Here is a 26,435-nt window from a genome sequence, read left to right on the forward strand (position 1 = left end):
AAGGCAACTCACAGCTACAGAGTTGGAAGCCTACTGATCAGTCAGAAATAAAATGTAACATCTGAGGGGATCCTGGAAGCAGGCGGTTGGCACTGGGCTGGGTTATATGGCAACCTCTCTGGAACGGCAGCATCACCCAGAACACAGTTCCCAACATGAATTGAGTCCCTGGTGTGTGCTCACCAGTACTAAAGGGTGTGGGGAGACAAGAGGACCAGTTCTAGTGCAGGACCAAACTGCACTGGCAGACCAAAGGGAGTGATCTTTAAGGAACAACAAGAGATACTCGAGTACCCAGAGGAAACTCTTACCTCTGAAGTCCCACAGCATCTAGCCCTGTCCTTGGTTCAAGTAGGGCCCAATAACAATTTGGTGAATGGATAGGAAAATCCAAAGTTGTCAGAACGGAGACCCAGGTGGGTGGAGGGGAGGCCAGGAGGGCTGGGGAGGAAAAGTAGAGATGATGCCACACTCTAGGGCTGTCAGTCTAGGATGATGGACATCTCTGCTTGCTGGGGCTAAGGGGATTCCTTAGTTACTCCATGACAATCTGAGCCTCATCCCTCCATTCTGAAAGAGGGTGGGGAAGGAGGTTATTTCATTCAAGTAATATACACCTTAAGATAAAAAATGGTGGGAATGAAGCCAGGCATTCAAGGAACACATCTTCCACCTCTCCATTACCCCTACCCCCCTATCTAGTTTGCTCCAGTACAGACCAGCCTGGCTGGGGGACAGAAATTCTCTTGCTCTCCTTCCATTGTACCTGCCCCAAGAATCCACCAGGCCAACAGCAAAGCCCCTCAGAGGAAATGGTTCATTAGGAGTTGCCATGGGGCATCCAAGATGAGGATAGCCCTGAGAGTCTCGCTCCTTCTGTCCCGCACTTGGTCCTTCCCTTCAGTGACAGCCACCAGCACGCTGGGAGCCATCAGAAGTCTGAGAGTGTACGCGTGTTTTGTAGGCTTAAGGACATTGCTAATTTACTTTAATCCACTTAAGCCTTCAAAGCCTTGGATCCCAGCTCAAACAAGACAGCACTGAGAAGACAGCTGCAAATTCTCCTCCCGGAGGCAGGAGCCAGCCCACAGCTGGGAATCCCACACTTCCCAGCCGCCCCAGCCTCCCCACCTTGCTAACCCCAACACCTATCCATACCACCCCTCCTATCCCCCAAATCCCATGCCAGCCTCGCACTCGGGCATTTGTTTTTCTGCTCTGGTTTCCATCTCTGCCCTCTCGATTAGCTGTGTGGAATCCTGAGGACGGCTCCTCACCCTCCTGCCCGTGGCACCTAGAAGGTGGAGCCCCGATCGCTCTGCCACGGGGAGTAGAAAGAGCATTGGGTGCCCAACGTGAAGGCCTGCCTCTGACAAGTCTCTCCCACTCTCTACACCTCAGCCCTCCCATTTGTAAAGGGAGGTGACAGTCCTTGCCTTGCCTCCTTGCCAGGGTACTTGTGATGAGGAAATAGGGCAGGTGTCTATCAGACTTAAGAACCTGGGGACCTCTGAAGCTACATCCGCAGATTCCAGTGTGAGCTGCCATGCAGGTGACGGATTCGGAAGTGCTGATGTGGCACCACCAGGGAGCCCCAAACTGGCCAACAGGTCATGGGAGAACATCCCGCATGTTCTGGTATTTATGTTTTGTTTTGGTTTTTGATTATCATCGACTGTATGTATTAATTTTAGAAACCCTTATTGAGAATTTATAGGCCTCTCAGAATACGCCCAGTGAGTCACAAATCCCAGTTTGGGAAACACTTTAACAGGACACTCTCATGCCCTCCCTTGACAGACAGACGGAGTTATCAGTCACCAAGGACCCGTTTCCCTGTGGGTTCCCAGGGCCCTGAAGACAGGCATCTGCAACTGTCTTAGAGCAGAAGGAAGCCTTCCAGAGATCTCCAGGCACCTCCTAAGGAGTGAGTCATCTTCATTCTGGCCCCCCAACGAAGCTAAGAAATACTCATGCTTCCAGAAGAGCTAGAGCTGAGATGGCCAATGAACCCCTGTCCACTCTACCCAAAGTACCCGCAACCCCTCCTCCTAGCAGGAATGCCAGAGCAAGGCACCCTCCTCCTCCAGGTAAACATGGATGGAAGGCTTAAATAAATTGGAGACCAAAATCAGACCCCTCCAGCCCAGGGCTACTCATCCTTCTAACATTTATCCCTAGGGGAACATCCCAGGACTTCCAACATCAAAGAGACCCTGCTGAGTTCAGACCTAAGTCCTTCAAGGCACAGCCATTGCAAAAAGGACTGAGTGGGAAGTGGCTCTCACCTGCAAAGGCCACAGTGGGGTGTTCCCTCAGGGTGCACAGCTGCTGCTCACTGCTAGGTTCAGTGACGACATCCTGGGAGCTGGACAGGTGGAACACCAGCAGTGTGAGGCTGGGCGGCAACAGGGTGACAGCCAGGGGTCCCAGGAACACCATCGTTGGGCCCCTCTGCAGTCCTAGCTCCGGAGGCAGGCAGGTAAGGTCTGCAATACAAACATTGACTCTCATCATGAGCTCCCTCAGCAAGGCCCACTTCTCCCAGTTTCCTCCATGGTTGTTGGCAGGCCCACGGGCTGTGTTTGCTTGTTTAAATACATTTACATTTTACCTATGTTACTTATAGTTTAGTCTGCTCTAGTAACACAGAGTTATAGATCATATCTGGAGAGCTAATTTCCCTTGCAATGGTATTCTGGATAAAACTGACAAATTATAGAGCTTTTTCTATTATGATCCCAAATGGTGTAAAATTAGTTTTAATGATAAAGGTGGTATCTAGGGAGCTTAATAAGTGGAGCTAGGACACGTGGGTAGCCATTTGTAAAAAGATAAATTTGGATCCATAACCTACACCTTGTACTAGGAAAAATTCCAACTGGATAAAAGATTTAGGTGTTAAGAATAAAACCATAAAAATACTAGAGGAAAATGCGGGCAGAATTCTTTATAATTTTGGAATAAAGAACCGGGACTCAAAATCCAGAAGCTATTAAAGAAAAGATTGACATATTTAACTACATAAAACTTCAAACTTCTGCATGCCCCCCCACCCCGAGCAAACACCAAACAAAATCAAAAGGCAAATGACAAACTGGAAAAAAATATTTGCATTACATATCACAGACAAGGGGCTAATATTCCTAATGTATAAATAATTCCTGGGAATCAAGAGGAAAAAGGTCAATAATACAGTACAAAATAGGCAAAGAATATATGTACAAATAGGGCTTAAAGATATGAAAGACACTGGAGCACCTGGGTGGCTCAGTTGTTATGTATCCGACTCTTTTTTTTTTTTGTAACATTTATTTATTTTTGAGAGAGAGAGACACAGTGTGAGTGGGGGAGAGGCAGAGAGAAGGAGACACAGAATCCGAGGCAGGCTCCAGGCTCTGAGCTGCCAACACAGAGCCCAACGAGGGGCTCGAACCCACAAACCACGAGATCATGACCTGAGTTGAAGTCAGACACTCAAGGCACTGAGCCACCCAGGTGCCTCAAGCATCTGACTCTTGATTTTAGCTCAGGTCATGATCTCAGAGTCATGAGATCTAGCCCTGCAGCCAGTTCGGTGTGGATGGAGCCTGCTTAAGATTCTCTCTGTCCCCCTCTCTCTGCCCCTCCACTGCTTGTGCATGTGTGCATGCGTTCTCTCTCTCTCTCTCTGTAAATAAATAAATAATTAATTAAGACGCTATTTTCACTCACAATAAGAACAATGCAGATTAAAACCTAGACTGAGCTACTACTGTTCACCTATGAGTTTAGCAAAATTCCAAGACAGATGACACTCTCGGCGAGGCTGTGGGGAAGGGGGCACTCTCATATACCATTGTGCAACAATGGTACAAGCCCTATGGAGAGGAATCTGGCAAAACGACAGAGGCATGTACCTTTTGATCTAATTTCTGGGAGTCTTAACCAGTGCTACTCAAAGTGCGGTCCGCAGATCAGTGTCAAATCCACAAACTGTGACAACTTTGTGGTAAGATAAATGCAGAAACTTGAGAGTGTTTAAAAATCTTTATAGTAATGTGACAGAGTAATTTTTATGTCTATTGGATCTAATAAAATTTGGAGGCTTGTATTTTTCATAGTTTTTTTGTCAATTCACTTCTCCAGTAATTCACTTTTATTGAATTTTATGTAAGTATCCATCTGCGACAGATTGTAAATTGAAATGTAAAACCTGCTCCTTCACCAGAGATAGTTGAGAAGCAAAAATAGACTAAACAGGCACCTGTACATGTGCCAGGTGATTTATGCACAAAATTACTCCTTGGGGGCATTCTTTGAAGTCACAGAAGACAGGAAACAACCAAACACCTAGCAACTGGAGACTGCTTGAATACGCGAGGGTGTATTTGTGTAACGGAATACTACACAGCTCTCGAAAAGAATGGGGATTTTTCCCTAGATTTCGATATGGAGAAATCTCCAGGTATAGTGACTGGAAAAAACCCGATGCAGAACAGGGTATTAGCTTGATACCTTTTGTGTAAAAAAGAAGGTGGAAATGAGAATACATATTTATAATTGCTGGTATGAGCATTAACAGACACTGGAAAAATAAACCCAAACTAATTTTAAATCAGGCTACCTATAAATAGCAAAATCATGACAGATGCTCCTTAATATATACCTTAAAAATTTTTTTTACATTTATTTATGTTTGAGAGACAGAGCACTAGTGGGGGATGAGGGGAGAGAGAGAGAGAGAGAGAGAGAGGGAGAGAGAGCAGGAGACACAGAATCCAAAGCAGGCTCCAAGCTCTGAGAGGTCAGCACAGAGCTCGATGCAGGGCTCAAACTCACAGACCATCAGATCATGACCTGAGCCAAAGTCGGACGCTTAATTGACTGAGCCACCCAGGTGTCCCAATATATACACCTTTTTATATTATTTTCACTTTTGACTATTAAATGTTTAATATCACCCATTCAATAAAAACCTCAAAAACTTTTTATTTTTTTTTAAGTTTATTTATTTTGAGGTGGGGAGTGGGGAAGAGAGTAGGAGAGGGGCAGAGAGAGAGGGAGCCAGAAAATCCCAAGTAGGCTTTGCGCTGTCAGCTCAGAGTCAGATTTGGGGCTCGAACTCACAAACCCAGACTAGTTTCGGTTCCCTAAAACTCCTAATATGGGGCAGCACAACACTTCCTCTGGAGCTTGACTCAGACACTCTGAATCAGCTCCCACCTCCCTCCTTTCCTGGCCCATCCAACGTGTCACCCACCAAGCCTTGTTGACATCACATCCCTCACAGGTCCCTAACCCACCGATAGACCTCCTTGGTGACAGTCGTCATCTGTGAAATAAAAGGTTGGACTAGATCAGGGATTCCCTGCTGGAGGTGGGGACAAATCAGAACCCCTTCCACTGGAGGTGGGGTCCTGGGACCAGCAGGTGAGTGATTCCAAAGATGACTGTGACAAACCTCTGCAGGGACTAGGGGCCCCTAGGGTTCCATTCCTCTTGAACACCCTTTGCTCCTAACCCCTCCTCTCTTCCTTTCCTACCACCACTACCTTACTCTAGGTCTGGAAAATGAGAGTAGGATGACTTCTTCTTGTCTGTTTCCTCACACCTGTGTGAGATGGGGTAACTCCTGTCATCGTGTTGCTGAGAGGCTTTGAGGAAATACCCCAGTGACTATGCGGACGGTGCACCTGGAAGTGCTTCCTTCTCCCTTACCTGGCCTCATCCTGCATCCCAGGGGGCCTTAGTCTCTGGAGCACCTCTTGGTCCCCTCAGCCTCAGGCTCAAATGTGGAATTCTCTGTCCCTCCCCGGGAGAGGTTGGACACCCCTGCTAGTGGAAACCCTCTGGGAGGGAGCTTTGGCCCAGACATCCTCCCTGGAGTGACTTTCACGTGGCCGCTCACGTGGCATTATTCCTGAGAGCTAAACTGGGTCTTTCCTGCTGCATGGGGCTGGCACTGCTATGGAATTTCCTCTTGCCCTTTGACACTTGTGCTGGATGCTTTCTATTTGTCCCTCTACTCTGCCCCTCCTCCGTGCTCAGTGCCTGGGCTGCAACAGGGGACTCCTTCCCTCTGTTTGGCCAGTGGGGACACTGGCGGAAGATGGGAGGAATGGGAGAGAGAGGAGGCAGCTGGGTGAGCAGCCGCATCCCCCCACAGAAGGTCAGAGTTAAGCTCCCCCCTCCTCTCTTTGCCTGGGGTGGTGCCAGCCCCTCATTATCGGCGGCAGGGTAGAGCCCAGTGAGCAGTCCCATATGGCTCCCAAACCCCTTCCCACACCTTCGTAAATAGTTCCTTTATTAAACTGCCCTCCCATTTCCCAGTTTGAGTGTGCCATCTGTTTCGGGGGGGGGGGGACCCTGACTGATATAACATCTCATTGGTGATATTTGATGCCTATGCAAATATCATCTTTTTAGACCTTAGCTGGGGCTTTTCCTCCATCGGCCATCAGCCCTTCATCTGAGGCGGTGTGACAGCCACCCTCCCCTCATTATTCCCAAGCCTCCCCTGGCCCCTGCCTCCCCCAGGAGCCAGGCCTTAAAGTACCTAATTTCCACAGCAGAAGCTCCACTCGCATTATGGTTTTTATGTAAATATGTCCTCCAAGTCCCTCCGGAATCAATAATTACTAGATTACCATCACCTGGTCCACCTGGGCCCCAGCACAGCATGCCTGCTCTTTAAGGAGAAGGGAAGGGAAGGGAACACAGCATGTGGATGGGGGTGGGGAAGGACTGGGGGCAGGACCTAGATCCAGATCTGCTCCACTCAGGTGAGGGAGGGGAAAGGAATAGAGAGCCAGAGCAGTGGATGGACATGTACACAGCACACCGACCAGAAAGCCCCCAGAGAGAGACAGACTGAAGGCTAAGCAGGGAGGAGATAGGAACAGCCTTTATTCAGATGAGCATTCCAGTCCTTAGGGATGCAAGTATGGGCCAAGGGGCTGACTTCGGGGATCCCACGGGGGCACACGCACAGGCCTATTTTGCCATCACCTTCAAGGACGCCTTCTGTCCTTAGTAAGGAAGCCAGTAGACCCTAAGAGGGGTACAAAGGAAGGAGAGAAGCAGGGCACCGAGGAGTGGGGCTGGGGTGTGGGGTGCTGGTGGTCAAGGCAGAGCTCGATGAGCCAGGGCTTGCGGCTTAGCAAATGTCAACAAAAGTCAAGGGCGCCATACTGAAAAAAAAGGGAATGGTCAATCCCCACATCACTGAGTGTTACAGGACTGGTCTTTGTGAGCAGAGTTCTAGATACTTGGGTGGGGGGTGAATTTCTAGCTCCCGAGAATCCCCCTTCTTTGGAAATTATCTCCCCCCTCCCTCCACAGGTCAAAGGGGTAGGCCCCCGCAGCCTTACATATGCCTATCCCCACTCCACCATAGCTGCGTGCGCCAAGGATAGTCATGTCAAAACAGACCAATCGGATGTTCTCTCATGGCAATTTGGGGCTGTAACCCCCATCCAACCCCCAGGGTCAAGTCAAGTCAGTGTTTTAGAGGAACCCGGAACAAGCAACATGGGCCCTGTGGGGTGGCCATCTTTTACCTGTCGTGTGGGCTGAGGAGGGGAGCAGAGGCAGTCTGAAGACAGAGAGCCAGGACAGGAGACAGACAGCAGAGCCTCTCTGGGATGCTAACAGACTCCCAATTCTAGCCCTTTCCTGAGGCCTGACTACTTTCTACTACCATGAGCCATCAGCCGACTTCCTGGATCCTTGTAATGAAATCTCCCATTTTCTCTTAAGCCAGCCAGAGTTGTGTCAGACCAGGAGTTGCCTGCACAGTATTGCCTCCTTTGTGCCCATTCTCACCGCCTCCTTCCTAAAGGAGCCTCTGCGTCAGTGGGGGTTAGGGGGAAAGGTACCCTGCTCAAAGCCATCCAGACAGGGGTGGCCAGTGAGATGTGTGAGGAAGTCATCGGTAGGGCTTGTGGGGAAGCTCTCTAAGAGGGCTTTCCTTCTCCCAGAGCGGCCAGTAGCTAGGATGGATGATGCTACATTACTTAGCATCCCTTAGCCTCGTGATCCAGACTGTGGTGCAGAAAGATAGGTCGGACCTGGGAGATTGATGATAGAATCAGGCAGCTCTGGTCTGCCCTCCTCCAGACTTCTTTCTGTGATGTTTGCTCATCATACTTCTGTGCCTGTTTCCTTGCCTGTAAAATGGGGAGAATAACACCTACTGCAGAGAGGTGTTATGAAGATTGAATGAGTTATTTTGTCTAACAGGCTTAGAACAGCAGCTACCCCAAGGTACACAGCATGGGATACACAACCTATCCCATACAGTTTGGGTTTTCATTCTTATACCCAAATATGCCTATGACAAACAGGAATTTCTATTTGTAGTATATTTGTCTGATCTGACACTAAAATAATCCGGGAGTTTCTCCGCCGGCAGTGCGTAGCAGAGGCCTCTCGATCTTCCTGAGGGCTGTAGTTACCACAGCAAGTCCTGAGCTCAGGAGGCCACCAGGTCTCTATAGATCTTAGTTCTGTCACCTATAAATTGGGCTCATATTTCCCTGCCTTGGAACTATGTCTGGCACAAGTAGGCCCTTTATGAAATCCACCTGTAAAAATGTATTCGTGTACATAAAACACTCCTTAGTCACTGAAATGTCTTCCCAGATTCATCCATTCAGTCATTTATACAATACTTCACTGAGCATTTGCTGAGCACCTACTATGTGCTGGTTCTGGTACAGATGGGGGCAATGAGGGATGGGGGAACACTCCTTGAAAAAGTATGGTCCCTGCCTTCAGGGAGCTTACAGTTTAATAGAAGAGAGGAGACAGTTCTCCAAGGAACAATATATCACAAGGCAGACACAGTGCGCTGGGGCCTGGACAGGTAAGGGAGCACAGAAAGCCTGTGCTTCATCCTGTCGTGGAGCCACGTGGCACTGGCACTGTGTGGTAGGGTGCTCAAGGAGTGGGGAAAAAGGGAGACGTAGCAGCAGCCGACTCCTGCTATTTTGGGAAAGCTTCAGTGATAAGGAAAGCATTTTCCTAAATCATTGGCCAGAGCTTCCATTGCTTTCTCTCTCGCTGCTGCCCCAATTCCCTGTGGTCCTCGATATGGGGTCACTCCGATGACACTGGGAGGCATGTGATGCATGTGCTTGTGTGTGAGAGAGGACGCACACCCACACATGCACCCCCCTGAGGACTCCTCGCCTTCCATGGGACTCCTCCAGGGCTTACTTTCCCAGCACAGACAGTGGGAGGAGGATTAGCTGCAACCGGGGGAGGGGATGAAATTGCTGAGTGCAAGGGAGAGAAAGCAAGAGAAGGATGGAGGGCCAGGGCCAGGCCTGCTGGAAGGCCCAGTTACACAAGGACCTTTGCTCTTCTCTCTGGGGCAGAGGAAGAGGGAAACAGGGGTGGAATGTGTGTGTGTGTGTTATGAGAGAGAGAGAGAGAGAGAGACAGAGAGAGAGCGGGCTGAATCCCCCCCAAAAGCCCAAAGCAGACCGTGCTGCTTGCTGGAGCGCTGACTGCCCAGACCTTCCTGCAGAGGGAAGAAGGTGAACTACTGCACCGCAGACCATCTTCATTCACTAAGCCATTCAGCGCCGGGAGGAACAAAGGGGTCCCAGTGTCCGGCAGGTTACAGTCCTACAAAGGAGATGGAGGCCTGAGTGCAAGACAAACAGGAAACAGATGATGAGGGGGGTCTGAGACAGGTGCAAGGTGACCTGGGAAAGGGGGAGAGAGGAATGCCAGGGGCAGGAGGTCTAAGAAGCCTCCTGCAGAAGGGAGAACTCAAATAGGGCCTTGAAGGAAAGAAGGCGGGAGCTTCCCCGGCCATCACGGGCAAACAGCATTCCAGAACGATGGAATGGCAAACAGCACAGGCAAAGACTTGGCCCTGGACCATCCTCACATAATCTAGCTAGGCTGGAGAACGGGGCAGAGGGAGCTGAGTCTGGAGAGGAAGACCAAGGCCAAATCATGGCGAGACTAAACCTAAAGCGTTGCGAGATTTCCTTCTGCTGAAACAGAAGACTAGTTAGTGGCTGGGGCAGTGGAAGGATGTGGCCACATCTGTGCTTTGGGAAGTTGGGTGGCAGTGGACAGTGACAGCAATAGGTTAAAGCAGCCACCAGTCTGCAGGGCAACTCAGAGAATGGAAGTGGATGTGCCTCTTGCTCCAAGAGACTTGAGCCCTACGTCTGCCTGGAGCAAGGCAGATCTCAGCTCCACCTGCTCCCCGCAGGGGACATATCAGCTCAACTGCAGGCAGTGGCCCTGCAAAAAGGCTGGGAGTGACTGAGGGATCAGGTAGGAGAGGGTGTGTCATAGGAGAGGGTGAGTCAAAGGGGAAGACCACTCAAATTGCTACTGCCAGGGGGTCCTCTCCAGAGAGACCAGGGACCTCTTTCCTTTTGATTGATAAAAAGAGTAATTGGAAAGGAAAAGACAACCTACAACCCTAAAGATAAGGGCTTAAATAAGCATGGTTGCTGTGTATGGAGAAGTGCCAGGTACTGTGCTAAGCTCTTTCCCTGCAAGACCTGATGGCAATTTGGCAAGAAAGCTGAGAGATGCCCTTGTGATCATCGTTCGAAGATCATCATTCATAGCTGATATGAAGAAACAGAGGTTAGCCAGGCTGAGGACCATGCCCCAGGTCCTAGTGCCAGTTAATAACTGAGTAGGGATTTGAACCTGAGACTGTCTGCTGTAGACACAGGCCACTACACACAGTGTCCTCCCTGGAGGAGAACTGGCCTCAGCCCTCCTGGCACCTTCCAGAGCCCTAACTCCATGCACTCTCCAAGCAGCCTTCAGAATTTAATTTGGTTTCCTGAGTTGGCTTCCCAACCAGGGAGAGCACTTTCTGGCTATAAATTATTAAACTGACTTCCTGCTGCAAATCAGTCTCCTGTGAGTTTGGGCTGTGGGAGCCAGTTTTCCAGGTCTTGAGTGGCTATGGAGAAGGAAATTCCAGAGGTTGCCTACAGACAGGGCAGAATCCAGACCCCAGCCAGAGCACTGACAGCCACAGCCCACCCCCCAGCACAGGCTGTACAGCTAGGGGCCAGGGTGGGTGGGAGAGAATGAGACGCTTCTGTTTGTCCCCACCTCAAGCTCAGCCCAGGAGCCCTTGAGTACCTTCTAGGAAGGGTGCACTGCTGCTCCTCCTCCCCGGCCCCTCCCTTCTTGCCACCATTCAAAGTCCCCACTTGGCTGCCTGCCTGGGAAAGAGGGAGAGAAAGAGAAGGAAAAGAAAAGAAGAGGAAACAGGGGGAAACCAAGAGCAGGAAAGAATGCATTCTGTCTGCGGTTTGGTAAGGAGGGGAAGGCGCGGGGGTGCCCCTCACTCCCCCACGGGGGCCACCAATGCCATCTTCCCACCCACCCATCACTCACCACTTGGGGGGCAAAGCTTAGCCAGGCTCAGCACAAAGATAAAATTGAGATGCAGATTCCTTCCCATTGCTCTGAATAGAGCAGATTGGATACGGATTTTCCTCTTTTCTTCCCATTTAGACCATCTGGGCGACCGGGGCCCAGAGGGAAGGGTTGGGACCAGGTGGGGGAGGGACAGAGGCTCAGAAAGACTTAGTACTTTTCAGCTCTGGAACCTGGGAGTGGGGGTGGGGATGCTCCCCCTGTCCCAGGTCAAGTTCATTCCCTGCCTTTGCACCATGCTCTCTGCTCTCTGGCCAGGCCAGGCCCTGCTTGGGTTCTCCTCTCCTCTGTCTGTTCCTAGCAAACTCCAGGTTGTGCATTTGCCCTGTCAGCGTTGGGCAGTCCTTGCCATCCCACCGACATCCCCCCAACTGCAGTGAGACCCAGGGGGAAGATAAAAGGAAGAGGGCAATCATAAAAAGTTAAACAGGAAGGGCTCTTGAAGATCATTTAGTTCAACCCCATATTGGGGCGCCTGGGTGGCGCAGTCGGTTGGGCGTCCGACTTCAGCCAGGTCACGATCTCGCGGTCCGTGAGTTCGAGCCCCGCGTCGGGCTCTGGGCTGATGGCTCAGAGCCTGGAGCCTGTTTCCGATTCTGTGTCTCCCTCTCTCTCTGCTCCTCCCCCGTTCATGCTCTGTCTCTCTCTGTTGCAAAAATAAAAAAAAACGTTGAAAAAAAAAGAAGGTATTTAGTTCAACCCCATATTTTACAGATGAGGAAACGGAGGCCTGGGGGAGCGTATCTAGCTCGAGGTTGGGCAGGGAGGTGGTGGGTACTTTTACCCAAAAGTAAGTAAATAGCAACAACAGAGACATGGTTTCATACATCAGGTGGTATTCTTTTTTAAAAAAATTTTTTACTGTTTTATTTTATTTTTTTTGAAAGACAGAGAGAGACAGAGTGCTAGCAGAGGAGGGGCAGAGAGAGAGACACACACAGAATCCAAAGCAAGCTCCAGGCTCTGAGCTGTCAGCACAGGGCCTGATGCGGGGCTCCAGCCCAAGATCATGACCTGAGCTGAAGTAGGACGCTCAACTGGCTGAGCCACCCAGGCGCCCCTCAGGTGGTATTCTATGCTCGTTATGCCATTTAATCCACACAATAACCCTGTGAGGCACATACTATTATCATACCCATTTCATAGACGGGGAAACTGAGGCATCAACCAGTTAAGTAGCTTGCATACGGTCAAACTGGTAGCCAGATCCAAACCCAGGCAGTCAGGCTCCAGAGCCTCTCCCTTACACAGTCTCAGTGCACCAGGCAGGAAAATGGCATTATTTGACATAGCTTCCGGAGCTTCTCACCAGGGCTCAGGCTGCTCCAGTGGTCATTCGCAGATGGGAACCCTCTAATGCATTCAGTCATTCTGTATTTATAATCATGGAGCCTGGATTTGCTCCTGTGAACAAACTATGTCCACACAAGGTAAGAACTGAAAACAGGAGTACAAAGGGAATGTTCACATAACTTGGGAAAGCAAGCAAACGTGAACCTCATGGGGGCAACTTTGTAGGAAACAACACGTGTGTGGAGGAAGCTGGACCAAACGCACAAAGAGAGAATGAGTGCAGAAGGGAGATGCCATGGGTTAGGCCCAGGACACTGCCTCGCAGTTGCCATGCAGCTTAAGCGAAGCAGGGTGAATAAATGTTTGGTTCGTGCCTTGCACAGGTAACTGTCCTGAATGGTGATGGTGGTCCCACAAAGGTAGTATGACAATGAATAGGGATTCTTCCCCCAAACATTCTGTGGTATTTTATTGTTTTTGCAAGGAAAAGGAAAACAAAGGAGACTTGCCTACTTTAATTGCTAGAATTAAATGCTAAGGATGTTGCCAAACACAAATCAAGCTTATCTATTCATTAGAGCAGCCTCCTTTCCTCCTCCCCATGGGCAAGCTCTCTCTGTGGAAACATTTTGCTATCAGATATTCAGTTACTGCATAAAAGGAAAACTGCATTTGAAAACATGCCTACAGCTCAAAAATAGAAGGCAAATCCAGCTGAAGGCCTGGGCTTCCTCGGGGTTTCAACGACAGATTCACTTGCTCAACATAAACCTTTGCAAAGAGGGCCCGTCTCCAGTCACTCTCCTGAGCATGGCTCTCCACACTCTGGGTGGTGCTGACGGTTGCACAGCAGTGTGAATGTACGTAAGGCCACTGACCTGGACACTTGAAAATGGCTAAGATGGGTTGGTGGGAATGTAAAATGGCAGAGCAGCTATGTAAAACAACATGATGGTTCCTCAGTAAATTAAAAGTAGAAACGGGGCACCTAGATGGCTCAGTCGGCTAAGCATCCGACCTCTGCTCAGGTCATGATCTCTCGATTTGTGAGTTCGAGCCCCACATCGGGCTCTGCGCTGACAGCTCAGAGCTTGGAGTCTGCTTTGGATTCCGTGTCCCAATCTCTCTGCTTCTCCCCCACTCTCGCTCCAGTCTCTCTCTGTCTCTCAAAAGTAAAATAAACGTAAAAAAAAAAAAAAAAAAAGATAGAATCATCATCTGATCCAGCAATTCCACTTTGGGTACACACCCCAAAGAACTGAAAGCAGGGACTGGAAAAGGTATTTGGACACCTAGGTTCCCAGCAGCATTATTCACAACAGCCAAAAGGGGGAAGCAACCTGGCAGGCGAATCGATAAACAAGATGTGGTACATACATACAATGAAATATTATTTAGCCTAAAAAGGAAGGAAATTCTGACACATGCTGCGACGTGGATGAACTTGGAGGACCTTATGCAGAATAAAATAAGCCAGACACAAAAGGGCAAATATATGATTCTACTTAGATGAGGTACCTAGAATGGGCAAATTCATAGACACAGGAAGTAGAGTAGCGGTTCCCAGGAATCAGGGAGAGGGGAAGATGGGGAGGTCATTATTTAATGGGTGCAGAGTTTCAGTTTGCAAGAGGAAAGAGAGCTGGAGACGGATGGTGGTAATGGTTGCACAACAATGTGAATGTACCAATACTACTGAGCTGTATACTTCAAAATGGCTAAGAAGGTAAGTCTTATCTTCTGTGTATGTTGACACAACAAAATTAAAAAAAAAAAAAAAAAAAGAACTCCTAAAATCCACTGGTCCAAGGAGGACCAGGAGATCCCAGGAGGTGAGCCACTGGCGCACCTTACCCCTGACCTGAGTGAGAAGAGGTCCCCTACTGTCCATCCACAGCTTGGCTGTGTGGCTGAGACATGGAGCGGCTCGGGGATGAGGTGTGGGCAGCCAGAGATGGAGGGGAGCCATAGGGCACCCAAGAGACGCAGGCCCCAGAACCAGCTGAAATCACTCAGCAAAAGGGGGAATTTTTGGGTGAGTCCATAAGCACGAGGTGAAGGAGGCAAAAGAGACAAGGTCAGGTGTGAGGTCAGACTGCTCCACAGACAGGGTGGCTGCCCCTGCACTTGCTTCCTGTTGCTGCTGTAACCAATTACTACAGACCTCATGGCCTCAGGCGACACATTTATTCTCTTACAGCTCTGTGGGTAACAAGTCCGACTTGGGTTCTGCTGGGCTAAAATCATGGTGTCAGTACGGCTGCCTGCCTTTCCAGAGGCCCGAGGGGAGAATCCATTTCCTTGCTTTTTCTAGCTTCTAGAGGCCTCCCATATTCCATCTCAGAGCCAGCAACACTGGCTCCCTTTACCCATTCGTCCATACTTACATCCCTCTCTATCAAAGCTGGGAAAGAGTCTCTGCTTTTTTTTTCCTCTAAGGTTTATTCATTTTTGAGAGAGAGAGAGAGAGAGAGAGATAATAGAGCATGAGCAGGGGAGGGGCTGAGAGAGGGGGAGACACAGAATCCTTAGCAGGCTCCCGGCTCTCAGCTGTCAGTACAGAGCCCAACACGGGGCTCGAACCCACAAACCGTGAGATCATGACCTGAAGCTGAAGTCAGAAACCCAACTGAGCCACCCAGGTGCCCCTTTAAAAAATTTTTTTTAATGTTTATTTGTTTTTGAGACAGAGAGAAAGAGCACAAGCTGGGAGGGGCAGAGAGAGAGATGAAGACACAGAATCCAAAGCAGGCTCCAGGCTCTGAGCTGTCAGCACAGAGCCTGATGCGGAGCTCGAACTCACGAACCGAACCGTGAGATCGTGACCTGAGCAGAAGTTGGACGCTTAACTGACTGAGCCATCCAAGCACCCCAAGAGTCTCTGCTTTTCAGGCCCCCTGTGATTACGATGGGCCCACCTGGATAATCCAGGATGCTCTCCCCATCTCAGCGCCCTCAGCTGAACCACATCTGCAAAGCCCCTTTTGCTGCATAAGGTAACATACTCACAGGTTCCAGGGATAAGGACAAGGGTATCTTTAGTGGCCTACCACACCCGTCATACATATTCCCATCCAAGTGGTCACACGTGGCAAACATATCTAATGTCCAGAGACTGATCTGTGCCTGAATTTTGGAAGAAGGAAGAGCAGCAGCCAGTAAAGAGTCACGGGCAAGTCAGGGCCACACAGTCTGGGGGGTGGGGGAGTGTGGTCAGGGGGTGTGATAGGAGAACCCTAGGGGGCAGGGAGAGGGGGCTACACACGGGACAGCACACACAGGGAAGGGGCACAGCGTGTCCCGTGGAAAAGAAGATGGTCACAAGATGCAAAGAGGAGGTCACGAGAAAGACTTTACAGGTGAACCGCACTTCAGACAAAGAAATTCTTGAATATTGGCACAAAAGTTTTACCAAAGCGTGATTATTCTTCACTTCCCAAAAGGATTTTCCAAAGCTTTCTTCAAGTAATGAGTTCCACTGTGTTCTTAAAATAGGATTTACACCCAATTTTTCAGTAACACATAAAGGGATGCTTGTAAATCTATTGAAATGAAGTGAGACCAGTAACATCTGCTGCCTTCTGTGCTGCTGGTGTCAGGGGGAGTGGGAAGGAGCTTCTGTTGGGGGTGACAGGCCTGGACGGCCCCACCCCACGAAAGCCAGCTACTTAATCCTCATGGCAACATTCCCTCATTCTTCACATGGACGAAGCAGCGGCAGAGAGGTGACAGAAAGGACAGCCACAGGCTGGGGATTCTCTGACTCCACAGCCCTGTTCCTTCCGCCTCTCCCGAGACAGGAGAGATTTTTGGGGTGGCAAGGAGTTGTGTGTGTTGGCTACAGAAGCTGTACCTCTCCTACATCCACACTCAGGGCTGCTGCTTACCTAGTGGGTCGTTTCCAGGATGATACTGCAACTTTCCAGTAGGGACAAAGCCTTTCATTCTAAAGTTATTAGAGAAAAGACTCTGGGTGGCCTGAAAAGGGTAGAGCTGCCATGATGTAAATGCTTGATTTCACGCATCTTTGGGGAGCCAGCAAACACAGAGCACCAGAGGAACAAGGGCTTTAGCCCCATTTCCCTCCCTTGGGCCATAGAGCTTGCTGGAAGTACCCCTTGGGCTTCAAAGCAAGTAATATAGAGGAGGGTGCCATAAAAATCTTGGACGCGATGCCTACTTCTCTGTCATTTCACTGTCCACGTTCTTCCCAACCTCTCAGTCGGCCCTAACTTTCATTTCTAGCTCTTTCTCCCAGATATGTGGTTCTCCAAGTTTCTGTTCTCAATTCCCTCTTCTCTCACTCTGCTCCCAGGATGGTCTCAGCCCCCGCTCCCTCTTCCCAGTGTTCCCACCTGCACTCCAGCTCCCTCAGCTGCCCAGATCTCCAGCCCCTCTCTTCAAACGCCAGACCACACGGAGTGTGGTCCCACTCCATCTCTACCTCAGGTCACACAGACATGTCCACTGCAGCCTGCCCCAAATTAATTTGTCACTTTTTTTCCTTAACTTACTCCTCCCATGTCCCCCATTTCTGTCAATGGAACTACAACCCCCCCCCCCCGCCCCCCAAGGTATCCTGACTCACATCTCAGCATTCCCAGACTACCCCCTTCCTCATCTCCCATACCCAACCCATTGTCAAGTCCTGGGACTTGGGTCTCTGTAATGGATCCCAAACCCAGAAATCCTCAGGGGCAGCAGGGACACATGAGCGAGGTGGTGAGGGAGGGGGCAGTGGAGGATGGAAAGACACATACTCCATCTGGACAGGACAGCTGTGTCTCAGTTCCTTCTTCTCCAGCTGACTGTTGCCTTCTCAGGGCTTGATCTGTCCATTAAAAATATATATATATTTATCTATGTTTGAGAGAGTACAAGCGGGGGAGGGGCAGAGAGAGAGGGACAGACGCCGACAGGCTGACAGCAACGAGCCCCATGTGGGGCTCAAACTCAAAAACCGCGAGATCATGACCTGAGCTGAAGTCAGATGCTCAACCGACCGAGCCACCCAGGTATCCCACATCTGCCCACTTTTAAAGAAAGTCTACACATCCATCTGGACTTATGTGAAATTCCCTTATTTTTATGTTTATTTATTTTGAAAGAGAGAGGGAGAGGGAGAGTAAGCACACGCGGGGAAGGGGTAAAGAGAAGGAGAGACAATCCCAGGCAGGCTCTGCACCATCAGCACAGAGCCTGATGCAGAGCTCAGACCCATGAGCCAAGAGATCGTGACCTGGGCTGAGATCAAGAGTGGGACGCTTAACTGACTGAGCCACTCAGGTGCCCTGAAATTCCCTTATTTTTAAATGGCGGCAAATACTTGCATTTTTCCAGTCCCTGTGTGCACCAGACAAAACAGGTCTGTGACCTCAGGGCTTCATCCTCTCTCCCACTATGACTTTCCTCTGTTCCCAACGCCAGTATGCCAGCATGTCCACGCTCCTCTCCTGGACAAGGGAACCCCCCGCCCCCCCCTCCCCCCCCGCCGGGACAAAGGAACCCCCTCCTGAGCCACTTTCTCCATCTTCCCTCTGCTGGTCTCAGGCCCCCTGCACCAATATTGGCCTCTTCAGGTTTACAGAGATCAGTGTGGGTGAAGGAGACAGATAAGAGAAGGCTGATGCCACTCAGGGTAAGAAAGCCATTAATTAACAGAGTTAAACATCTGGTGTTTAATTAACACTTCCCCTCCTCTTTCATCCTCCCTCCCATTTTCCTTTCCCAAAGGGGCTCCACGGTGGGTAAAAGTAAAGTGAAAACCAGGAGGGCAGAAGGCAGATGCGGGGAATGGGGAGGTTGTGGCTGGCAGTGGGCCGGGGGTGGGGAGGAGGAGAGACGGTCTCCATGTGAGGAAGGGGAAAAGGACAGGCTAGAAAGAGGCAGGTTACGATTCAGCAGGGGGGGCTCGGATCAGTACAAAAGTTTCTTGGGCAGGAGCTAGGGGCAGAAGCTCACCGCCCAGGTTTGTACAAGGAAGTCCACAGCTCTTCTTGGGGCAGCACTAGTGACGTTCACTCCCCCATCATCCTCAATGACACCCCCACGTTGCAGAGTGGCCACGCTGCCGGCCCCGCGTAAGATGCTTTCTCAACTTGCGTGCAGTGAGGCGGCTATGTGCAGCCAATTAGAAATAAACAGAAGTCAGCTGCAGATTCTGGGAAAGTGCTGCTTTCCTTATAAGAGAATAGAGTCAGCTGGCCCCTCCTGCCACCTTCCTGCCCCTCAGAGGAATGTGATGTCTTGAGCTATGGCAGCCACGTTGGCACAATGAGAGACAGGCCGAGAGAATCAGAGAATATCCTGATGCTGTTGAGCCAGGGAGCAAAGACCAGCAGCTGCTGTCACCTCCGACCACCTTTGAGCGGTTAAATACGTCCTCACGTTTAAAGTTATTCTGGTGGTGTTCTCTGTCGCTTGCAGCCAAAAGCATTCCTAGGTGACACACTCCCTCCTCTAAAACCTCTTCTCTCTCGGGAGGGAACAAACCGACCACTTGCTTGTGTAGGGTTGAGCGAAGTCAAGAGCAGACACTGCTGCTCAGCCTGGACTGCGTAGGCCCCGGGATTAGGGACCGGAAAGATGACAGCAGTGTGGGCCACGTCTGCATGAGATGGTGAGTTTCAGGGGGAGCCCTCTCCCCACTGCCCTGCCAGAAACAAGCACAGAGCCTGCCATGTAATGGGAACTCAGCTGACACGTGTTGTGTGAATGAATGGATGAACGGACGGATGTGCCACTGCTTGGCACAGGTCTCCCAGTGACAACCAGCTGGCAGGAAGGGATTATTTAGCAGCTAGCTTGAATCTAGCCGATTCAAGACCCACCCTTCTCCAAGGCCAGCCTGGAGCACCCCTCACCTTCAGAAGACCCCCCCCCCCCCCGCCGGGTCCTTGGGGGCCCCCCTAATCCTGGGGGGTGGGCATCGATCCAACCTCCCTCTTTGTTATATATCTGGCTCCCTGGTTAGACTCAAAGCCCCTTAGGCAGACGCCACAGTATTTTTAAAGTCCCCAGAAACTACCAGTGTCTTGAACACTGAAGACAGTTGATAGAAATTTTCATTTGAGGTTGATGCTTTGGAGAGGTGCTAAGAGGTTGACGATTTAAAGAGCTCTTTTTAGGAAAGAGCTCCCCTAAAAAGAATAGTTCCTAGATGTCTGTAGTACCACCTGAAACTTTACTGTTAGAAATGGACTACTTTGACTTAGCTGAGTCACCTTATGTAAAACACATAAACATTCTGAGCAACAGTTTGTATAATGGGAATAATAATAAAAGCTGTTTCGCAGTGCCCTTTTGGGAGTCAAGTCAGCACGAAATCTCATTGTAAGAATGTTTATTAAAATAAGCCTTTATGTGTGATTAGTCTTGGAAGAATTATCCCAATAATTATTCACTTTTGAGTGCAATCTTGTAGACTTTAGGCTAGAGAAGAACTTTAGACTTCCCTCTTACAACCACCCCACAAATGACCTCTATATGGTCTTCAGAAGTACATGAGGAACTTCTTGAGTTTAATTAATGCGGCTTTTCACAGGAGAGAAAGAGGAGAGGACTGATGTGGGACTGGAATAGCTGTGTAGCAGGTGCTGTTGGCGCCTTGCCCAGACCCCCATTCCTGGGCCAGGGTACCCATCCCCCATGTCCCAGCAACCTTCTCGAGAGGCTGGCCCTGAGCCCAGGGCAGTCGCCTCGTGGAGATACGCCTGGGAGACTAGGGGGCAATCACGACTGACACAGAAGTATAAAAGCCCAGCCCCCTGTCTTGGATGCACCAACTTCTGTTGCGTAAGTCACACCCCAGAGCTCCCAGTGAGATCAGGCAGGCTTCCCCGGACAGTGCATTTTCACCTGGCTTTGTCTTCTGTCCCATCCTGCTTCCCTCTCAGGTGCTTACAAGGGCTCTCCCAGTTAATCCCTTGCACAAGAATCCCAGGTCAGGCTCCGCTTCTAGGGAAACTGCCCTAAGAAAAGCCCTTCAGAGGCTTTGCAGAGGAGGGCTGACGAGGAGCTAGGGGAAGGAGTGAGCTGGGGTCGGGACTAAACTGCACACATTGTTTGGTCTGGGGCTCTTCCCCTCACCCTGTATGCAAGGCAAAGTGTGGGCCAGGCCCAGACCTCCATCCCTGCCAGGGCTGGAACCTTCGCCAGGGCTGGTGTCTGCATCTCCCTCCTCCAAGGAAAGGTGTGCATCCTTTCCAAGGCCCCACAGTGTTTTCCTGGAAAGCTGTGAATCCAGAAATCAAATGGTCTCCATGTCACCCGATTATCAGGGTTGGCCCCCAGGAATGTTTAGGCTCATAGACTCACACGGTATTTGTGCAGAAAAAGCCTTGGGGGATAGTGTGACTCCCTTTCGCAGTTTAATTTGGATTATACTTCTGCCCCCGTGCTCTCCCTGCTCATTATAATTGCGATAATTACGGGTTGCTTTAGTTTTCACTAAGCCACTTACACAGCTGGACAGAATCAGAAATGCATGGATGCTAATCTCCCACCTCAGGCCCTTTTTTCAGGGCTAGTCTCCCCAGAAGCGATGAACCTGGGTCAGAAGGAACAGTGGTCCTGGGGGTGACCTAGCAGTGGGGTGGGGGTGGGGCGGAGAGGGCCGGAGGCGTCCCTCGCCCAAGAACTGTCCCTTTTAGATTGGAAAAGAGGGCAGTTATTTGCATCCTAAACCCCACACCAAACACAACTGGAAATATCATTTCTTTGTAAGAAAGGGCAGGGGGAAAGCAGGTAAGAATTTGGATCTTCCTGAGGTTAATAATGCTTTGTGTGGACATATGAGGTAATTGTGTTCATTCTCCCCAGGTTCTAGGCAAAATAGCTCCTCCCCACTCCAAGGCAGCTGGATTTGAGGAGGGGAGGGGTCACTTCACATTAACCACATCTCTCCATGACCTCATCAGTGTCTGGTACCCATCACTAAACAGGACATTCTTGCATCTCTTCTGCTACATGAACCAACACTTATCAAGGGCCTTAATAAATGCCACGGGCCCCAAGTACTGGGGAAGGACAGTGTCTCTTTCGTTGGAGGACTCCTCTTTTGAGAATTACATGACCTTCTGCTCACTTATTAATGCTTACATCTGAATCCATTTTCCTCACCAATGACCCCAGCTTGCCAGAATTCAATACCAGGTCTTCCGGTGGAAAATACATAGTTTCTGCTCTCTGATAATTATAATTATATGTAAGCTTTTTGTGTCCTTTATTCTATGACACAGTGTGCTAATTGTTTTACAAATGTTGTCTCATTTTATCTTCACCATATGCCTATAAAATAGGCTTTACTGACTTTTGACAGGTGAGAAAACAGAGAGGTTGGGTGGCTTGTCCAGAGTCACACAGGCAGTGAGCTGAGCTGGGATCTGACCTCAGATCCGTTTGATGCCAAAGCCTACGCTCTTAGCCAGCCTGCTTCCTGTCTCTAGACGGGGCTCCTGTAGAGGGGTGTTCCCTCTAGAAGGAAGGCGGGCATTGGAGTGGCATGGGGGTACAGAACAGGGAAGCTTCCTGAGTCTCCTCTGCACCCGTGTCCAAGGCTGAGTCCAGCTCAGTTCCTCTCCCACAGCCCAGAGCATCCGCCCCACATCCCATCCCATCCTACTCCATGCAGGGTTCTGGGTCCATTTTCAGTTGTGCTTCTCTGTTCCAGCCTCAGCAATGAGAGCTCCCAGCTCCACCTCCATCCTGCTCCATCCCCCAGACATCACAGCCCCCGCCCCCCCCCCCCCCATCCTCCCAGCCTTCCCAGAGCCCACCTGTATTGATACTTCTGGGGCGGACAAAGTCCCCACACCTAGCTGGGCTGCTCACTGCTGGGGAGCTGGAGGCACCGGCCCTTCTGCTCCTCCACGTTAGCCATCACTTTCTAGTCACTGCTCATCAGCTGGGCCAATAGCGGGGGTGGCACAGAGCAGCCAGGCAGATAATCCAAGGTAGTGGGGAATGCAAAAATCATCTCTATTTGGCTGCGGAAGGTATTTTTGGACCTACAGTTGAATGTGGGTGTGTATGATGTGCTGGGAATTCACAACACTTCAAACCAAATCCTGAAGTGAAATCAGCAGGACCTGACTGCTGGTTTGGGGAAGGAGAAAACCGCTACCCTGTTCCTATTTCCTGCTGGGCCGGGTGGCTCAGCATCTCTGGGCATTCTCCTGACCTCCTGATGCTCAGGAGCAGCTGAAGCAGAGATGCTGCCTCTCCATGAGTCGGATCTACACAGTCCCCTGACCCAGAGCCCTGGCTGCAAATTCAGATGCCTGCCGACAGGGGCTGGGCGGCCAAGTAAGTGGGGCCAGCTGGTATAACGCAGAAGGGAGCAGCAGAGTGAAGACTGTAACCCCTTCAAAAGGACACAGCCACTCCTCAGGGGCAGCTGCTATTCAGCTCCAGCTGATGACAGAAGCCAAACAAAACACATCTGTAGAAGAATTTGGCCCCCTGACAGCCGATTTGCAGTCTCCAGCCCAGAGGTTCTCACATTTTAGCATGCATCAGAATCACCCGGAGGGCTTGTTAAGAGACATTGCTAGGCCCCTTCCCCAGAATTTCTGATTCAGTGGTTCTGAGGTGGAGCCCAAGATTTGCATTTCTAGCAAGTTCCCAGGTGCTGCTGAGTCCAGGGCCACATTTCAGGAACCACTGCTCTGGCCTAGTGGTCCTACAACAGAGGGCCTGATACGTCCTTACCTTCTAATACTTGCTAGGCTTTTCTCAGTAAGTGTCAGCTCCAGAGGTAATCATGTCCTTAAGAAGTTGAAAGTCATTTGTACACTGAAGGAAGGGTGGCCACCCATCTAATAAATGGCAAACATGGATCAGAAACTTTCATGAATAGGATCTCATTTAATGGCTGCAGCAGTCCTGGAAGGCAGCGATTATTGCCCCACTACGGCTGAAGAGCTAAGGTGCAGAGATGTTTACAACTTGCTTCAGCCCCACAGCTAGGAAGTGACAGTTCTGGGCCTGGAATCCACATCAGCCTAACTCCAGTGCCCCCTTTGCCAAGCCAACAAACTCCACAGAGGACATAAGGCCCCTCTTCTGTCCTCTTTCTGGGAGGTGAACAGAATGGCCTCTTCTTTTCAGAGGATCCTCTGAGCTCTGTCCATTGGGGCAACTCTCATAAGAAGGGCTGGATCAAAAGCCAGGAGACCTGGGGAGTTATAGGCATCCTTTTCCTCCCTCCAAAGGGAGGGATCAACCAACACTTGGTCCTTGGGTACTGCCCTGTGGCTTATCATTCCCAGATGGGATGGGCTGACCCTGGGGCAGCAAAGGACCCTAGGAATGCCATGCCTGCTGGAGACACTCCTGAACAAAGCACCTTAGTCCTTGGGGACACATCAGGGCAGGATGGGGGAATTGTCTGGTTAATGTCTGTAAACTCCAAAGGGCAGGAACCATGCATTTTTTGCTCAGCACTGTATCTCCAGTTCCTCACACAATACGTAACGTGTAGACCCTGAATTATTTGTTAAATGAAAGAATGACTGAACGATGGAACAAAAGGTAAGGAATCTTTGGTCTTAGCCAAAGGGACTTTAGACAACGTGCCCACTCATGATTGAAAGTTTAGATACTCATAAAGCAGCCAGCTTTGAGAAGGAGAATGTGGCAGGTGATAATTCTGCTCAAGGTAATTGATAGGAAATGTTTTCTGAATCCAGTGTGGGCTGAGAAGCAAAGATATTAACAGGTCTGCTAAAATCTGACAAGAATAATGTCATATTCATCTCTGGATCCCCAGCCCCGAAGTCTGTTGAATGAATGAATGAATGTGAGTCTCCCATCCTGAATGCCCAATGAGGAAGGTGTTCACACACTGCTACGTGGGTGGTGTCGTGCCTCTGCAGAGGAAGCCTTCCCCAAGGCTTTTGGGAAGGCGGGTGGGGTGTGGTGACAACAGCGTGGACTTTGCATGCAAAACCCTGGCTCTGTCCCTGAAATAGTCAACGGGCACAATCCCAGGTGGGACAGGGCCAGGCACTGTGCCCTGAATCGTTGGTCCCCACTGCCTCCCTTCTCTGTAAAAGAAGGATGATGACAACAGCAACAATAGCAATCACGACAACTCCTTTCCTTGACTTGGCAGGAAGACAAAATGCTTGTGGATGTGGTAGCACCACCATGAATAGAGTCGGTGCTCAACAAATGCCTATTAACCGAATGACTTCATTGAGAGACCCACTGTGGCTAGGTCACTTCTCCAGTCTAGGCGGTTGGAGAAGAGTTCTTCAGCTCTCCAGACAGAAAGTACTTCCAGGGTCTAATTTGTCTTCCTCTTAGAGCAATGGGAAGCTTCTTACTCTGCTGTTCATGATGACAGGGAATAGGATAGCAGTTGGTGGGACCTTTCTACAGTACTCATTCTCCAGTATTTCCAGAAAACCAGCAGTAGCACATTGTGGAGCCGTGCACTGACATTGTGAAGAGTGTGCATTGACTTAACGGATGAGATGTCCAAATCAACGCAACTCCAAACCACACGGTAACATGTAGGGTGCTGGTGCCCCATGAGAAGCGTGTCAGCTGTTTTCCCTGCCACCCGGCACACGCTGGACCTCCCTGTTCATCCAGTTGTGTATGCGCAACACTCAGCCTGGACTAGCCATCCTCGGAACTTGAATCAAACAAAATTGGTTCAAGGGTTGCACACTGTTTTGCATTATCTGCACTATGGGCTATGATTCAACTTCATTCAGCTCTTTGTTTAACCCACTAGCTCCAGATGATCCCACTCATGCCCTCGGGCTAATAGGTCCAGCACTGGGGAGAGAGGTCCCCAGGAGTTGGTGAGAGTGGTTAGGATGCTGGCTTGGGTGCAGGTGAACTGACTCAGCGGAAAGGCTGGTGTCAAGGATCACACATATCCCCTTTCCTTTGATGGGCTTGTACTGCTCTTTATAGCCATGACCCCACTGGATCCCCTTTGCAGTCTGCAGGAGGGTTGTCATTCCTTCCACTTAACAGATGAGAAGTCGGAGGCCTTGAGAGCCACCACAGATCCAAATGCTCAGAATGTGAAGTTAACCCAGATCTGCCCTCCCCTGCTGTACCTTGCCAGACCTTGGATACAATATTCTCCCCAAGTCAAGTCTTGATGGTTCACACTGCATAAGGCTCTGAGCAACTTGAGCTGAGCCTGAAACCGAGAGAGCCCCTACTCTGGATGACAGGTAATTCAGAGCATCCACACACCTTGATTCAGAAATCTGGGAGCTAGAAATGACTGAATCCCAACGTCTCCAGAAAAATCACTCTAAATACCCCCTTTGGGGAGTGCACAGTCCTAAGACCAGGGCAGGAAAGAGACATGATAGTATTCATCCAGCCTGGATCCCTAGCCTCCCTGAATCCAGCCTGTGCTCCTTACATTTCTGTCCTCTCTCTGCCTACCCCCAGTCTCCCAGTCAGAGCTGGGAGAGCTAAGTGGGCCTGGGTCCCCAGACCCCTGAGGGAAGCCAGCCAATGAGCTGCCCAGCCCAGGGTGCCCAAGCTGCTCCAGCTCAGCTTCTAGGATGCAGCCACCCAAGGATGGCATCCAACCCTTTGTGCTGCAGGTGTGTCTTCTCCCCTACCTCGAGGTGAGCGGGGCAGAGCCTGGCAGCATGCAGAAGGTGCTGGAGTCTGCCCCCTTTCCTCTTATAGGAAGGAAGGAAGGAAGGAAGGAAGGAAGGAAGGAAGGAAGGAAGGAAGGAAGGAAG

At 50.2% G+C, this 26,435-nt stretch overlaps 1 protein-coding gene across 3 annotated transcripts in view; it reads right to left on the reverse strand.

Moving 5' to 3' along the window:
• The window catches only part of SEMA5B (semaphorin 5B), a 118,320-nt gene that overhangs the window by 36,949 nt on the left and 54,936 nt on the right, over nt 1-26,435 (reverse strand). For all 3 annotated transcript variants that reach the window (XM_040484703.1, XM_040484704.1, XM_040484702.1), the window contains exon 2: nt 2,289-2,489. In XM_040484703.1, coding sequence (XP_040340637.1) covers nt 2,289-2,442 — 154 coding nt within the window. In that variant the 5' untranslated portion in view covers nt 2,443-2,489. The remainder of the gene's footprint in view (nt 1-2,288; nt 2,490-26,435) is intronic.

This window comes from Herpailurus yagouaroundi, unplaced genomic scaffold, assembly GCF_014898765.1.
Source record: "Herpailurus yagouaroundi ecotype Mexico unplaced genomic scaffold, PumYag 162, whole genome shotgun sequence".
Taxonomy (NCBI): domain Eukaryota; kingdom Metazoa; phylum Chordata; class Mammalia; order Carnivora; family Felidae; genus Herpailurus; species Herpailurus yagouaroundi.